Consider the following 17748-nt stretch of genomic DNA (forward strand, 5'->3'; position numbering starts at 1 on the left):
AACGTCGAGTTTAACTTAAAGGAAGAAAAAAAAGAAAGTTGATGGAAATAAGAATAAAATAAAAGAAATTAGTATTCGGGCTAACGTCGAGTTTAACTTAAAGGAAGAAAAGAAAGGAAATTGATAAAAATAAGAATAAAATAAAAGAAATTAGTATTCGAGGGAAATGGAGGAAAATAAAAGGATCATTTTCCCCTTTGTAAGGATTTAGCAAAATGATTCATTTTCCTTGTTAAACTCAGGAAAGACGCGTAAAAAGAAGTTTTAAACACCACCTAAGTCAACATTCGTTTCGAGAGTATCAGGATCTCGTCATAAGAGAGAAAAAATCTGCCTAAGAAATCGATCATTCGGCGGCCATGGAAGAAGAAATCGACAAGGTGAAGTCTCAAATGGTAGTTGAAGAATGGAGTGGGACTTCGTCGAACAAACTGTCGTTGACGGCCGTTATATCTCCGTCTTCTTCTCCTTTGTCTTTCACGTTGAAAAGACATGGTAATCGATTCAAGCTTTTTTCCCGAAGGTTCCTCGAGGCATTTGTTCCTGAGGTAATATAACACAAACAATCCACATTCTATTCGCTAATGTTCTCGTCCAATTTCGCATACTTCAGCTATATGCGGCTCCAATTAGTTTATTAGCCAATCTGTACTTTGAATCGTTATGAAATAATCTACATATCTTGGTGCAAAATCTGATGTCTACATTGACAATTAATCCACAGCTGAAAGTGTGCGATTATACCTGTATGTTTATTTCCATGAATCGAGTACTAGTTATAATCGAATATCACTAGGTTGATTATGGAGAAAGGTATCTAGCTTGATATTGAACTGAAGCACTCTAACATAGATATCCATAGCTGTTTGTCAATCAGCTTTTGTGGAAATTTGATAAATAGGTCACACGAATACCAAATGCTATGAATTGAACATTGTCGTGATGTTTTTGTTTCAAAATCTCTATGAATTGAACACTGTGTGTCCTATGCACTTGAAGTTTCTTACATCTGCTGTACTACTCCGTGGATGCAGGGATTTCCAAGCAGTGTGACTCCAGATTACATCCCTTTTCAGACATGGGATTTATTGCAGGTTTGAGATCCATGGCTGCTTCTTGGAAGTGTTAGTGCCTTAGTATAATTTTGGAATTCTCATAGGAAGTATTCTAATGGATTCAATGTCTTTCATAGGGCCTTTCAACATACATAAGGACCATGCTTTCTACACAAGTAAAGATGTTTTTATGTACTATTAAATTTAGTCCCTTTATGATCATTTCAAGTTTAAAAATTCATGTTTAAACATCATTCACTCACCATATCACTTTACTAGGCTCTCTTAAGTGCTATAGGAGTTGGGGAGAAATCAGCAACTGTAATTGGGGCTACTTTTCAGGTATATTCTTTGTGTATCAAGTCTACTATTATTATAATAAATCATTGGTGATGTTGTCCATTTGCTTCATAACTGGAACTCTTGCAGTGGTTTTTGAGGGATTTAACTGGAATGCTTGGAGGTGTCATGTTCACATTCTACCAGGTGTGTAGTTCTGTTCATTATAGCCCATCCTTACTCATATATGAATCTTTTTATATACAAAAAAAAAAAAGTAATTGGTTTGAATATTTATGTGCTTCACTTGAAGACCATGTAGTTTTATACTACTGTATATCTCTTTCATAACATTTCACATAGGGTGTTCTACTTCTATATTCATTCATCAAGGGGTCTGTAAATCATCTATTGATATGCCCTGAGATCTCCAACTTGCTTAAGATTTCTAAAAGTAAGACAATACTATAGAAATTGCACAAGAAATTAACGAAATCAAACTTCAATTGATAAACTCCATCTTTCGAGAAGATGGGCTCTCCAAATGCATAAAGCACTACTCAGTTTATACTTTTTACACACCCAAAACAGACACAGACAAGAACCTTAAATAGCAAAAGAAAAGGACAAAAATAACAAAAAGACCTGCAGCTCATTCCATGACCAACATGACACTCCCATTATCAATGTTCCCCACAAAAAAGGAGCTGCCACATCAGAATTACACAATTACCCCTGGATGTCTTGAATTGGTTGTTTGTTGGTATTCATCTCATTCCACCCTTGGCCTTGGACCCTTTTGCCCTTCCGAAATGGTTGGGGCATATATATCAACACCGGCGCGCCAAACTTTCACCTTGTCCTCATGGTAAAAGTCTGGAAATTGGTTCTTCATCTTCTCATAATCCTCCCAAGTTGCCTCCAAGTCAGTCAATCCTTTCCATTGTATCAAAACTTCCAGATCTTGGCCACTCCCTCCTGTTTTGGTCCTGACCCCTCTTAAGGTCTCCGGTTTAACCAAAAGTTGTAATTCAGCACTGATCTCCTAAGGAATTTCGGTTGGTTGGTTGTTTCCAGACTCCCAAAGCTGCTTTCAGTTGTGAGACATGAAAGGTAGGATGAATAGCTGAGAAAGGTGGCAACTCCAGTTTATACGCCACTTAGCCAATCCTTTCCTGAACCGGTAGGGTCCGTAGTATCTAGCTGCTAGCTTTTCATATCTTCTCTTTGGTAAGCTCCTTTGTTGATATGGTTTTAACTTGAGATAGACCATATCCCCCACTTTAAACTCAACGTCACGCCTTTTCTTATTCCCCAAGAAGGCCATTGCTTGGATCTCATCAGCAACATGAAAGGTAGGGGACGTGTTTTGAGTCTTATGTTGCTGACAAACCACACACTTCTTGATGTAATCAGCTATAGCAGCCTTCATCCCCACCCAAAACAATTCGGTTGCTGTTCTCTGATATGTTTTCTTCTCTCCGGAGTGGCCCCCAATCGGAGAGTCATGAAAAGTGGATATTATCTCCGGAATTAGAGGGGAAGCAGCAGGTATGACCAATTTGCCCTTGAACAACAAATTTCCCTGCAAAACAACAAAGTCTTTGTGTGACCCGGCATTAACTTCAAGGTCCTTCTTAACTTTTTGGATGAACTCATCTTTATCAAGTTCCTCCTTCAGCTGTCCCCAAAACTTCCAATACCCAACACTTACTGAATTGCTGGGTTCTATCCGTGATAAAGCATCTGCTACTCTGTTGCTCGCTCCTGTCCGGTATTGCACTTCAAAGTCGTACCCCATCAACTTAGTCACCCACCGTTGATAATCACTCCCAATGAGTCGTTGTTCCAGAATATGCTTTAAACTTTTCTGATTCGTCCTTACAATGAATTTTCTTCCAAGTAGGTAGGGTCTCCATTTGAGTATTGCCCTTACGATTGCCATCAATTCTTTTTCGTAGATCGATTTCAGTCTAGCTGTTGTTCCCAAAGTGAAGCTGTAATAAGCGATTGGTCTGTTTTCCTGCATAAGGACCGCTCTTAACCCAAAGTCGGAGGCGTCCGTTTCGATAATGAATGGTTTGTTGAAGTTAGGCATGGCTAACACCGGCACCGTGGTCATAGCCTCCTTCAATTTCTTGAATGCCTTCTGAGCCTCGTCGCTCCACCCATATCTGTCTTTCTTGAGTTGTTTGGTGATATTCTTAGGATTAGGCCAGTCGACCATGGCCTGAATGGAAATTTCATGTCCCAAATACGAGAGCTTAGAGCGACCAAATTCACACTTTTTCAGATTCAAATAGAGCTTATGTTCTTGTAGTTTCTCAAGGGCAGTTGCAACATGAGTACAATGATCCTCCACTGGAGCTATAGATTAGGATATCATCGAAAAAGACTAAAATAAAATTTCGGAGGTAGGGTCGGAACACATCATTCATTAACGCTTGGAAGGTTGCGGGGGCGTTGGTCAAACCAAACGACACCACTTTGAATTCATAGTGGCCCTCATGGGTTCGGAACGCGGTCTTGTGGATGTTTTTCAGCCTGCATTCTGATCTGATGATATCCGGAATGGAGGTCCAACTTGCTAAACACCACCGACCTGTGCAACTCGTCAAGTAGCTCGTCTATCACAGGAATCGGAAACTTGTCTGGGACTGTAGCTCTGTTTAACGCACGATAATCGATACAAAACCGCCATGAACCATCTTTCTTCTTGACTAGGATAACCGGGCTCGAATACGGACTGTTACGGGCTTTGATTACTCCGGCTGCTAGAATCTCTTGTATCATTTTCTCGATTTCATTCTTTTGGAAGTGGGGGTACCTGTATGGCCTGACACTAATGGGGGTGGTGCCCTCCTTCAGGTTAATTTGATGTTCTAGCTGCCTTGTTGTTTCAGTGTTACATAACTCAATAAGTATCCCGCTCCCTTCTCTTTTAAGTTCCCGAGCGAGCCATTGCCCTTAAGGAAATCAAGGTTTTTCCTAAGGACCGGTCACCCTTTAGGCACACCTGCTCACCTGCCACCTCAAACTTCATTGTTTGTTCCTTTGAGTTGGTCTGTGTGGTTCCTAGCGTCTCGAGCCATTTCATTCCCAATATAACATCAGAACTCCCTAATCGTAGAGGTAAGAACATAGTTACCTAATTCGCGGTTCGATCCGGTACGGGAACGAGGTACGGGTACGGGATTCACTAGATTGGACGTATCCGATTCGGAGGGGGTAGGCTCATTTCGGTATGAACCGGTACGGTGTACCATGAAGTCCGGTACAGTGTACCCAAATGTAAACCATTTTTAGAAACATATTATTGTAAATGTATGATGAACAAGGAACATATTATATCAAGATTACCAAAATACCAAAAACAGTCTTAATTCATTAAGTACCAAAAGATGTAACATATTACATGCGAAATTACCAAACGTAAAACATCACAAGATTACCAAACATAAAACATCTAATCTAACCGCTGCCTTTTTCCTTTTCCGTTCTCCACGCTTTCTTCATTAAGATTCTCCCAAATCATTTCCTCCAATCGGGCACTTGAACCTTCTATATAATCGCTTTCCGGATTTATGTCCTATTTTTTCAGGGGTCCGGATTTATAAGATTCTGAGAAACGGGATAGAAGCCGAATGTTTGAGTGAATAAAAACTAGTTTGTCCGCTCTCTTGCAATTTAAACGATTTCGCTTCACGTTATGAATATAGGAGTATGTACTCCAATTTCTCTCCGCCGAGGAGCTACTAATCGGTTGAGAGAGTACTCTTTTCGCCACATCCGCCAATTCTGGAGTCTTCGATCCATAAGTTGCCCACCAATCAATTCTGTCCATGGTTACGACATCAATTTGAGTTGAGGTCATAGAGTAAATTCCTTTCTTCATATGAAATTTCACGAATTGTTCTCGTAAAATTTTGGCTTCTTCTTCATTCTCCGCAATTCTATCAAACGCCTCCATAACACCAAGTACAATTTCTTTATCTTGGTTGGGAGCTTTTTGTGCCATGCCACCGGGTGCCAATTTTTCTAGGTAGTGCTTATCATAGAATTTTGGATTTAAGGCAAATCCCAAACAATAAAGGGGTATTGTCATCTTCTCCCACCTATCCAAAACAATTTTTTCAACTTGAGGGTAATAACTTGCATATTTATTTTCCCTCATGACATCCTTGATTTTACCTAGCATGTTGTCCATCCTTTCATAAATCTCTCCCATTTTGGGACCTTCACCATCACAAAATTTTAGTAACAAAAATATTGGTTTTGTGATAGCCAATATATTTTCAACATCGTCCCAAAACTCATCATCTTTGATTGTATCGGCGATTTTTGACCCAAGTATTCGAGTGGCTTCATCCCCATTCTTGACCCATTCCCGCCAAGAATTAAGAACAATGGTTGTAGAAAGAGCCTCCCTGCACTCCATTAATCTATGCAAAACTATGTAGTGTGAGGCAAAACGAATCTTTGCAACCTTCAATAACTCTAGAGTTGAGTTTTCCCTAAAAAATGATAAAGCATGTGTGTGGTTAATAAAATACTTGACAATACCTTTGCCTCTCTTATAGGTCTCCTCTAGCCAATAAAATTCCTTTGCCAAGTCCTTAAAAATGAGATTTAAGGTGTGCACGCAACATGGGGACCAAAAAATATGTTTGTGTATCCTTTCGATCTCCCGCCCGGCAGCCTTGCAATTAGCCGCGTTATCGGTTACAACTTGTAATACATTACTTGGTCCAATATTATCGATGGCTCCAAGTAGAAACTTTGAAATTTCTACCCCCGATTTTTCAACCCCCGAAAAGTCTTCCGCGTACATGAATGTTGCACCACGGGAATTAACCGCAAGGACATTGATGAGTGGATTATGTTTCACATTAGACCACCCATCCGAGACTATTGAGACTCCTTGTGTGATCCACGTGTCCTTAATCGGTGTAAGCTCCTTCTCAACGTCCCTAACACATTCATCAAGTAATACGGTTCTCGCTTTTTCACACGATGGGGGTTTGTATCCATCCGGTGCATTCTTGATGGCGCTAATCATTTCAAGGAATTGCGGGTTACGTAAAACATTGAAAGGGATTCCGTTGGCACATAATCCTCGAACTATCTTCAAGTCCACCACGTTCCTCTCTAATATTCCAAATGATTCTTCAATGCGTTTCCTTGAAGATGCATTTTTAGAGAGAACGGAATTCTTCAAAGACTTTGCAACTCCACTGTTTTCTGCTTCTGTAACCTTCTTCCTAAGACTTTCTCTTTTCTGTTGATCTTTAACCATGACAGGACATCTTCTAATATCGACGGTTTTCCCTACAGCAGGTCCAAAAAAATGGACATGGATTCGGGTGTACGAGCTGGTAAACTTGCCTTTACAGTGGTTACAAACCCACTGTTTAGAACCTCTAGTATTTTTACTGTTCCTTGCACCACAGAATGTAATTTCTTCTAAAAGTGGTCTGTTTGCATCTTTTCCTTCAGAGATTGTTGATCTTTGTTGTGTTTGCTGCACTTCATCATCAACATCAATTATGTAATCTGCTTGTGTTTCACTGATGTGGGTGTTGCCTTGTGTTTCACTGTCTGCTGGAGTATTGGCAGTTCTTCCAAACGCCATTTTTTTTTAGTGAAACAGTAGAGAAATTGGACTGGACTGGAGAAGAAGACAAATTGAAGATGAAGAGAAATTGGAACAGATTTTGGATGAGATAATAGAAATCGAGTATCATAATATATTTATACCCATAAATTTGATAGCTTGGTACAGACAATTTGGTTGGAGATCGAGGAGACTTACGACTTTTTCCAAGCGTTTCGTTAATTCCCGCCAAATTGAAGGCTGGCACTGACTTGGCGTCCCAATCGACATCCCAATTGAAGCAATCGACACCTCAATTGAAGCGATTCACAAAATTCGTTGTACCATACGCGAATTGAAGATCGATCGGCTCTTTGCCAAGCGTCAATTGGTACGCTAGAATTCCCGATTCTGCTCTCGTCGATCTCGATTCCGCTCCCGTTCTCAGACCGAATAGATACGATTTCAATTGCGATTCCGCTCCCGTTCCTGATCGATTTGGTACGCCTCCGTACCCCGATTCGGTACACAGCGAACCGGTACGAGGTACGCGGCCTCAGGGGCGAATTAGGTAACTATGGGTAAGAATTCCTCCACTATGTCAATCTCTCCTAATTAGAGAAGAACGCCTTGACAAACCCCTTGTCCTTCCTCACTATCACCCGTTCCCATCCTAACTCCATATGGCTCTGTTTCCAAGACGGGAATTCCCAAGGTCTGCACCAAATTTAGGGCTATAAAATTATGAGTCGCCTTGGGTCAATCAACGCCACCACCTGTCGGTCAAGGATGTTTCCTTTTAGTTTCATAGTTTTTGGTGAAGTTAACCCTAATACAGAGTTGAGCGAGACTTCCACCATTTCATTCACTTCAGTTGTCCCAGTTGTCCCATCTGGTGTGACTATGTCGTCTTCCTCTTGAATTTCCCTGCCCGAGTCCTCTTCCTCCACCAGAATTACGTTGATTTGGGTTTTACATTGATGCCCCTTGTTCCACTTCTCGTTACACCTGTAACACAACTCCTTTGCTCTTCGTTCTTGTATCTGTGATTCAGTGAGACGCCGATTTTGTTCCCCTGCCGTAAGTGAATTGGAATTGTTTTGGGATGAAGGGAAAGTACCTGATAACGTCGATTTACCGGGTATGGTTCTTCGCAAACCTAGTTATCTATTAGACACAATTAAATATATTATAGAATAGAGGGTATCAATGTGTAATATCTAAACCTATATATGTTGATTGTATGCAACCTAATACAGTAATACATAACAATAAAATTAGTCGGCACTTTATGGTATCAGAGCGCAAGAAACGCGCAAGGTTTCTTGCTGCCTGCTGCTACCGATCAACAACTAGGGATTCTCACAATCAAGGTCAACAATCTATCTCCTATCAATCGATCATGGCTCTCATCGCTGCTTTCACTGCTGATCAGAAGAAAGCTCACACCTCTCACAAATTCCCTTTTAATCTCACAACAACGAATTATGTCTACTGGAAGGCTATGATACATCCCTTCCTACTTGCACACAGGTTATTTGACTATGTGGATGGCACAATCCCGTGTCCACCTACAGAACTACCAGCAGCTGCAACAACCACCGCTGATCCTAAACCGAGACCGCAACCCAACCCAACTATCCAATCTGGATAGCCAATGATGCACACATGCGTCTGTTGATCATCTCCAGCATATCGGAGTCTGCCTTTCGTTATGCTCAAGGTACAACTTCTCATCAACTCTGGTCTTCTCTAGAACATGCCTTTGCACCACAATCATCTTCTCGAGAATATACCCTCAAGACACAACTACGCGTAGAGATGAAAGGAGGTGAAACCATCGATGCCTGCCTCAACCGTGCCCAAGAATACTTTGATGCCTTAGCTGCCGTTGGCTCTCCTGTGCCAGATAAAGATCTCGTTATGCTTGCTGTCTCCGGCTTACGTGATGAATACAACGGCCTTAAGGCCAGCATAACTGGTTGCCAACATCCCACAACCTTCAGTGAACTCCGTGCTCTTCTTAGTGATCATGATTTTATGCTGGCAAAGTCTAGACAACCCTATAAAAGTCTAGACAATCCTCTGTTCAACGGTTCAAGCTTTTTATACAACTCAAGAACCATGAAAACCTACAAGTGACTCACTTGCCTCCATTGCTGCCCAACTTGCCTCCCTCGGCCTTCACATATAGCCGGCTTCAGAATCAAGAACCGAACCGGCCCGACGGTTCTACCGGTTCTTATCGTGTCTTCAAATGTTGGAACCGGTCCTTGAAAAATAGCATCATATGGTTCCGGTTTTTGCCGGTTATATCGGTTCCGGTTCCCGGTTCCAAAAATCCACAAAAATAACGTCCCGGTCCCGGCCCAACCGGTTCCATCGGCTTTCGGTTCCGGTGCCGGTTCCGGTTCCGGTACCAGTTCCGGCCAGTTCCCCGGTCCATATGCTCATCCCTACTCCTACTTGACCCAACACCTCTCAAGCTTTCTATGGCTCTAGACAGCCCCCCACATACAATCGTGGTAACCGAGGTCGTAGAGGGTCCTATCGAGGAAACAACACTCGTGGACGAGGTGACAACACTCGTGGACGAGGTTACAACACTCGTCAATTCACTGAGAACACTCGCCCATTTAGTTGGGCTTCCAACCAGAACACTGTCTATGGTACCTGTAACAGATGTGGCATTGGTCACCTACCATCCCAATGTCCCAACCGTGATCCATCCACTATACGTAACCGACCCACAACCAACTTTGCTAGTGACAACACCACATCTACTTCTGCCTCATGGTATCTTGACATAGGTGCTAACAGCCACGTTACACCCGACCTAGCAAGCATGGACGACAACCGACAGTATCAAGGTCATGACAATCTGCATGTTGATGATGGTAAGGGCCTTCCTATTTTTTATATTGGATCATCTCGTATTCATTCACCTAATAAAACGTTTCATCTTTCTAAAATTCTTCATGTACCAAACATCACAAAACATCTTATTTCTGTACAACAATTTTATCTTGATAATCATGTTTTCCTTGAATTTCACTCCAATTTTTTTGTTTATAGTTTCTAGTTCTAAACATCCTGTTTCAAATAATACATTACCTAGCTTTTGTTCTTCCTGTCAATTAGGCAAATCTTGCAAAATTCCTTTACCCATTTCCTCTTTTCGAAGTAATAAAATTCTGGATTTGGTTTATTGTGATGTTTGGGTCCCCGCTCCTGTTCTTTCATCTGATGGACATCGTTACTTTCTATTATGTGTTGATCATCATACTAGATTTATGTGGATATTTCCTATGTCTGACACGTCTGAGGTATACAATCTCTTTAAAACCTTTGTTGCAACAGTTGAACGTCAATTTTCAACTAAATTAAAGAAAGTGCAAACTGATTGGGGTGGTGAGTTTCGCAACACCTCAACATTCCTTACCAGCCTTGGAATTGTTCACATGCGGTCATGCCCACACACCAGTCCTCAACGGTTTCGTTGAACGACGCCACAGACATGTCGTTGGAAACCGGCCTAGCCTTAATGGCTCATTCTAGCACTCCTCAAAGGTTTTGGCATTTTGCTTTTGAAACGACTGTTTACCTCATCAATGCCCTCTCGCACCTCTACAAACATATCACCATTTGAACTCGTCTTTCAAAGACCTCCCGACGACTCATTTCTAAAGGTCTTTGGTTGCTTATGCTTTCCATATCTTCGCCCTTATAACAGTCATAAAATGGATTTCTGGTCCACTCCTTGTATTTTTCTTGGATACAGCCCATTCCATCATGGTTACTGATGTCTTGATCTCTCCACCGATCGGATATATATGCCCGACACGTTCGTTTTGACGAATCCTCCTTTCCTCTTGGTACATCTCCTGCAACCGACACCCCTTCCACACCCAATACCTCACCACCATCTGTCTCCACGCCGCAACCGACACCGACTCCAACCCCAGCCCCACCTAACCCACCTCGCACTAGACCAGCAAATCTCCGCCAAAACCCAAAATAACGAGTTCCTTATCAGCGTAGTGCCCATCATATTACCACTGAACCCACATCTTTTTCGGTTGCCAACAAATCATCTGAGTGGCGCAAAGCCATGGAAGAAGAATACAATGCCTTACAAAAAAATGGCACATGGTCCCTGGTACCGAATACTAACATTATTGATTGTAAGTGGGTTTACAGGTTAAAACATGATAAAGATGGCGCCATTAATCGCTACAAAGCACGGTTCGTTGCAAAAGGATTTCGTCAGCAACCAGGGATAGATTACCATGAGACGTTCAACCCTGTAGTCAAGTCAACCACCATCCGAGTTGTACTCTCTCTTGCTATCACATAAAACTGGCCTCTTCGACAACTAGATGTTCAAAATGCCTTCTTACATGGCAATCTAGAAGAAACAATATATATATATATATATATATATATATATATATATATATATATATATATATATATATATATATATATATATATATATATGAAACAACCTCCTGGATTCGTTGATGCATAACATCCGAACCACGTGTGCCTACTCCACAAATCCATCTATGGCCTCAAGCAAGCTCCTAGGGTCTGGTTTCAACGTCTTACACACATCATCCATCTTCTCGGCTTCAAAGGGTCCAAGACCGATCCTTCCCTGTTCATCTATTCTCATGCCGGTACAACTTTATACATGTTGATTTACGTTGATGATCTCATTCTCACGGGCAACAAAACTGCTCTTATTAATAAAGTCATTCAACAACTTGCGGCCACGTTTGCTATCAAAGATCTTGACTCTCTATCATATTTTCTATGCATTGAAATTGTTCCAAGAGGGTCTGACATCATCCTCTCTCAAGTCTCAACGAAAATACATTTTGGAACTTCTCCAAAAGGTTGGTTTGTCAGATTCTAAGCCGACTCCAACTCCGATGAACACCTCTAGCCCTGTGACAGTCAATGACAGCCCTCTCTTTTCCGATCCGGTATGGTATCGCCAAGTTGTTGGAGCCCTTCAGTATGTGACCTTTATCCAGGCCAGCCATTACCTTTGCCGTCAACAAGGTATGTCCGTTCATGCATGCTCCAACTGACAACCATTGGTCTGTTGTCAAGCGAATTCTTCGCTACCTTCATGGCACTGTTGATCATGGCATGCTTATTCGCCAAACCTCAAGCACTCAACTACAAGCATTTACCGACTCTGTTTGGCAGGGATCAGATACCTTAACTGCCTTTTCGGATGCTGACCGGCCGGTTGCCCAGATGACCGTCGGCCCACGGGGGGATTTGCAATATATCTTGGTTCCAATTTAATATCTTGGACCGCACGGAAACAACGAACCGTATCTAGATCTTCAACCGAGTCCGAGTACAAGGCGCTTGCTGACACGGTTGCTGAGCTCACCTGGCTTCAATCTCTTCTTCGAGAACTTGGTGTTAACAACTCTACACCCCCGGTCTTATGGTGTGATAGTCTTGCGGCAACTTATCTCTCGGCTAATCTAGTGTTTCATGTGCGCACAAAGCATGTGGAAGTTGACTTCCACTTTGTCAGAGAAAAGGTTGCAAATAAAGATCTCCAAGCCCGCTCATCTCTACACATGATCAAATAGCCGACGTCTTCATAAAGCATTGCCAACTCCAAGATTCATACAACTAAGATCCAAGCTACAGGTCGTTCCCTGTCCTTAGCTTGTGGGGGCATATTAGACACAATTAAATATATTATAGAATAGAGGGTATCAATGTGTAATATCTAAACCTATATATGTTGATTGTATGTAACCTAATACGTAACAATAAAATTAGTCGGCACTTTATGATCCGAATCCACTGGATTTGAGGTTACGATTTCTTTGTTTAATTTGTTGGGCCAGATCCAAGGGAGTCCACATGTGTAATTCATCTCTGATTTCAGGCTTGAGGCCCTTACGCCTTGTTCCCCAGTTTTTTTTGTAAATTCATCAAAAGAAAGGGAAGGAAAATTTTGACCGAAAGAAAGGGAGGGGAAGGAAAATATTCATTATACGGTGTTCCCGAGTTCGAAGGAAATGAAAAGAAATGAGAAGAAAATTTTATGTTTTCATGTTCCCGAGTTAGGAGGAAAAAGAATATAAAACTTAAAATTTTCCTTCCCCTCACTTTCTTCCCAAATCCGCCCAATTTGGGAGGAAAATTTGGAAGGAAAATATGACTCCAAAATCCTTCCCCTCCCATCACTTTCCTTCCATTAATGAAACTCGGGAACACGATTTTCCTTCGATACGCCTCACTTTTCCTCCGTATCCTCCCATTTCCCTCCTTAAGTAGAACTCGGGAACAAGGCGTTAAGGAAACTTGCGAGCGCTACTGTGTCTGTAACTTCTTCGATGGGAGCCGCTAGCTCGATGAACCGTCATATGTACTTGGCTGTAGTGGTTGTTTGCGCCAAGGAATCCCTTTGTTCATAGATGTCGCCTCCTAACACGGAACGAAATTTCTTGAGAAATAAGGTTTTCATACACTCCCATGTCGTCACCGCTTGTTGATTGTTAGACCATCTGTACCACGTGAGGGCATCTCCGTTGAGACTAAGAATCTGCCTCCACCTTTTCTTCATCAATCAATTGATATATGGCAAAGTAATGTTCCGCTTGCAGTATCCATCCATCAGGGTCGGTTCCATCACAGCTTGGCATGCCGATTTTGCAGTGATGGTATTCATATCTTCCCTTTCCTGCGTTGTTTACGTCGAAACTGCCAAAGATCAGTCCCGGGCCGCCGTGACCGGAGCCACCGTTACCGGAACCCCCATTACCGGAGCCACATGTCCCGATCCTTCAATGCCTTTGTTCTTGTTCGTTGTGTCTCCCATTTAGGGGTGATGAGACCCGAGTTTGGGGTGTTTGAACTTCCTCCTCTTCCCCCTGTGTTAGCCTCAGTTCGTTCTAGCAGCTTGTTCATGTTGGTTCTCATTTCATCCTGCCCTTGGATAATAGTTTCCATTCTCAGCTTCATGTCTTGAATATTCATGCCATGAGAGTGAAGCTGGACTTGTATCACCCCAACTTGCTCTTCCACCTTCTTGACAGCAGCAGCTTCTTTTGATGCTCCTCCCATGGAAAGTATTGCTCTGATACCAGTTGATATGCCCTGAGATCTCCAACTTGCTTAAGATTTCTAAAAGTAAGACAATACTATAGAAATTGCACAAGAAATAACGAAAGTAAACTTTAATTGATAAAACTCCATGGATGGGCTCTCCAAATGCATAAAGCACTACTCAGTTTTTACTTTTTACACACCCAAAACAGACACAGACAAGAACCTTAAATAGCAAAAGAAAAGGACAAAAATAACAAAAAGACCTGCAGCTCATTCCATTTCAACATGACACTCCCATTACCAATGTTCCCTACAAAAAAGGAGCTGCCACATCAGAATTACGCAATTACCCCTGGATGTCTTGAATTGGTTGTTTGTTGGTATTCAACTCATTCCGCCCTTGGCCTTGGACCCTTTTGCCCTTCCGAAATGGTTGGGGTATATCATCTATTCATAGATGACAATAAACCTTTATACATGAGAATGAGATTTATTTTTATTTTTTCTTTTCAGGGCTCAAACTTAGATAGCAATGCCAAAATGTGGCGTCTGGTTGCAGATCTCATGAATGATCTTGGTACTGGTCCATTTATTTTCCTTACATTCAATGATTCAAATAATACTTGTCGATATTCATTACTTTAAAAAATTAAATTGTAATATTATTTATAATTATAATTTTACCAACATTACAGGAATGCTGATGGACCTTGTTTCTCCATTGTTCCCTTCGGCATTTATATTCATTGTCTGCATAGGAAGCTTGTCAAGATCTTTCAGTAAGTTAATTACTTCACTTTGTGTAATTTACTACCCTTGTGATCAATATGACCAAAATACCCTTCAGCTGGTGTTGCCAGTGGAGCAACTAGAGCTGCTTTGACCCAACATTTTGCTCTTCAGAACAATGCAGCAGATATATCTGCAAAGGTAGTTTTCTTGATTTTATATAAATATATAATAAGAACAAAACAACAATAATAATAAAAATAATAAATTAAAATATTTCTACTTTGAGTGATATGATAGGAAGGAAGCCAAGAGACAGTGGCAACAATGATTGGAATGGCTTTAGGGATGCTTCTTGCACACATTACAATGGGACACTCAACTATCATTTGGCTCTCTTTTTTGTCCCTCACAATCTTCCACATGTATGGTTAGTTATGCTTCTACTTCTTTTATTTCAAAAAACTAATTTAAAAAATATATATATATATATATATATTTTACTGAAACTAATTTATTACATGTTTTGTAGCTAATTACAAAGCTGTTAGGTGCCTTAATCTCACTACATTAAACTGTGAAAGAAGCTCAATTCTTTTGTTGCATTTCATGGAGTCTGGTGGAGGTGATTGTGATTTCCATTTCTCTCTATTACATTTACAACATTATATTATAGTTTATTAATAAATTAATAAATTAAAGTACTTTGCTATTTCTTGCATTTTTTTTTTTAAAGTTTTGTCTTCAAAAGAGGTCTCTGCGTTAGAGCATGTGTTGCCTTTATGGATGAGTAGTTGGAGTTCAAAAAATACAAAATCTCTGTATACACGTGTACGCCTAGGTGTCAGGGTTTCCTCACTCAACACTTTGGAAATGTAAGTTATTAAATATTATTTAATTTAATATTATAACTGAGAACTGACCTTATAGTCTTTAATTTGTTAATAAATAAACAGGAAGGAGCTATTAGGTTATGCTGGATCTGAGTATGAAAAAGGTTGGTTGAGGTTTAAACCTTTAATTATATTTTGTTATAATTAATATATGGATATATCAATATTAATTAATTAATTTTTGGAGTTTTAGGAAAATACTTGTTACTTGAGAATAAAGGAATTGTGAGCATTGTTGTGCATAAAGATTCAAGTAGTGGAGATGTGATGAAGGGATTCATGCATGCTCTTGTTATGGCGAATCTGTTAGATGATAAGAAAAGCCAAATGTGGATGAACAAACACTATCAAGACTTTATTTTCAAGGTATGTTTTACTTTGTGTAAAAATAATTCAATTAATAAACTAGTGTTTTTAAATTTTTACATTAAAAAATAGATGCATAACTTAACTGTTAATCTCTATTTTTTTTTACTTAATTTGCAGATTCAATCGTGTGGTTGGAAAACAGAGCGACTTTTGTCATCATCAATCGTATGGAGAGCAAACTGGACACATAAAAAGATAAACTAGAAGATATGTAACACCTGTTCACACAAAATCAATCAATTAACAAAAATCGAATTCGTTTTTTAATGATTAAATGGGCATTGTTATTTGTGATTTGAGGATAGTTATATGAGAATTTGGGTTTGTCTATTGTGGTATATGAAAAAGGTGACAAAAAAAAGTTTTAGGGATGAAATGTGTTATGAAAAAATTACAGGGACCATATCCGTAAATTAACAAAGCATTGTAAGAACCATAAACAAAGCCACGAAGGTTGACCCAAGGTTCATAAAAGTTTTACAAAAATCATGAGGTATCAAGAGATTAAAAAGATGATGAAAGTTTGTAGAACATTTTTTTCTAATTTTCTACAACAATGTCCATTTATTTATTTATCTCCTTGTATGGTAGGTAGACTAGTATAAATGGGTAGTTCCATCTTATTTATAATTCATCCATTAACTTATGATACTTTTTCTTTTTTGAACGGGCAAATGATTATATTAGAAACAAAAAGCCGCCACCAAGCAAGAAGCTAGGTGGGACGAAAAAATGGAAAAGGAGTTGCAAAGTCTGAGAAAATAGTTGCAAAATTACAAGCAAAAAATGGATTAACACACCACTCAACCCATTTAAACAACATTTTGACCTACTGTGTTTCACTCATGTGTACATGTGGATTTGATGTTGTCAGCCACTTTGGTTGTTGAAATCTGAGATTTTTTAAAAACCCAGCAACACCTTGCTTTCCAAATCATCCAAATCGTTCCATAGCATATGTTTAGCAAAATCTTTCTCCTGTTCTGATTGTTTCCCCACGATTATATAAATGAGAGCAACTTACCAACATTATGGATTACCGATACCGATATTTCACACCACTGAAAGATCCAATACCAAACCGTTTTTGCAAAGGAGCACCTCCATACAACGTGTGTGGTATCCTCTACTTCCGTCGTACAATGGCCACATATCGGTGTCTCAACTGTTACCCCTCGTTTAATCAACGCGTTTGCTGTTGGAAGACGTCCCAAATTTGCCCTCCAAACAAAGGATAACACTTTGATTGGTACATCATGGGTCCATCTAATTATCTTTTCACTTGGGTCTATGTGTTCAGTTGAGTTAATACTGTACCTGAGATTCCTTACTTGATACCCACCCTCATCCGTGTTGACGCATCGCCACTCGTCAGATCCCGTGGTTGGATGAAAGGTCCCTATCCTGGAAATTAGTATGTTCACCTGATTTAACTGTGCAGCAGTAATAACATTGGTCTTGCAGTCCCATTTAATACCATCATTCAAAATTCTATCCTTAGTTAAACAATGTTTACGTTTTTCAAGATGATATAAATCGGGGAATGCATTTTTGAGTGTTCCGTTCCCACACCAATTGTCAATCCAAAATTTAGTAGTATCTCCGGATCTAATTACTTTTATCATCACTTCCTCCGTATTGATTCCTACTTTACCTAACTCATCTTTTGACCCTGCTATATTTTTCCAAATCCCTGCAATTGATTTTGTGGAAAGAATATCATCTGGTTTATTCTTTA

General features: G+C 40.2%; 1 protein-coding gene across 2 annotated transcripts; it reads left to right on the forward strand.

The window, feature by feature from the left end:
* Positions 1-239: 239 nt before the first annotated feature.
* RUS3 (root UVB sensitive protein (Protein of unknown function, DUF647)) lies at positions 240-16340 on the forward strand. 2 transcript variants are annotated; one of them, XM_078967713.1, is made up of 14 exons: positions 240-548; positions 1035-1094; positions 1193-1231; positions 1335-1397; positions 1485-1541; positions 14533-14596; positions 14715-14798; positions 14867-14949; positions 15049-15178; positions 15281-15373; positions 15485-15623; positions 15705-15745; positions 15835-16007; positions 16128-16340. In XM_078967713.1, exons 1-14 carry the CDS (start codon positions 360-362, stop codon positions 16212-16214), a joined length of 1302 nt encoding a protein of 433 aa, XP_078823839.1. In that variant the 5' UTR covers positions 240-359; the 3' UTR covers positions 16215-16340. The 2 variants fall into 2 exon arrangements, with proteins under 2 accessions (XP_078823839.1, XP_078823840.1); XM_078967714.1 differs by lacking the exon at positions 240-548 and having other exon boundaries at positions 1051-1124.
* The last annotated feature ends 1408 nt before the right edge of the window (positions 16341-17748 follow it).

Source organism: Lactuca saligna, chromosome 8, assembly GCF_052625555.1.
Source record: "Lactuca saligna cultivar CGN05327 chromosome 8, ASM5262555v1, whole genome shotgun sequence".
NCBI lineage: Eukaryota > Viridiplantae > Streptophyta > Magnoliopsida > Asterales > Asteraceae > Lactuca > Lactuca saligna.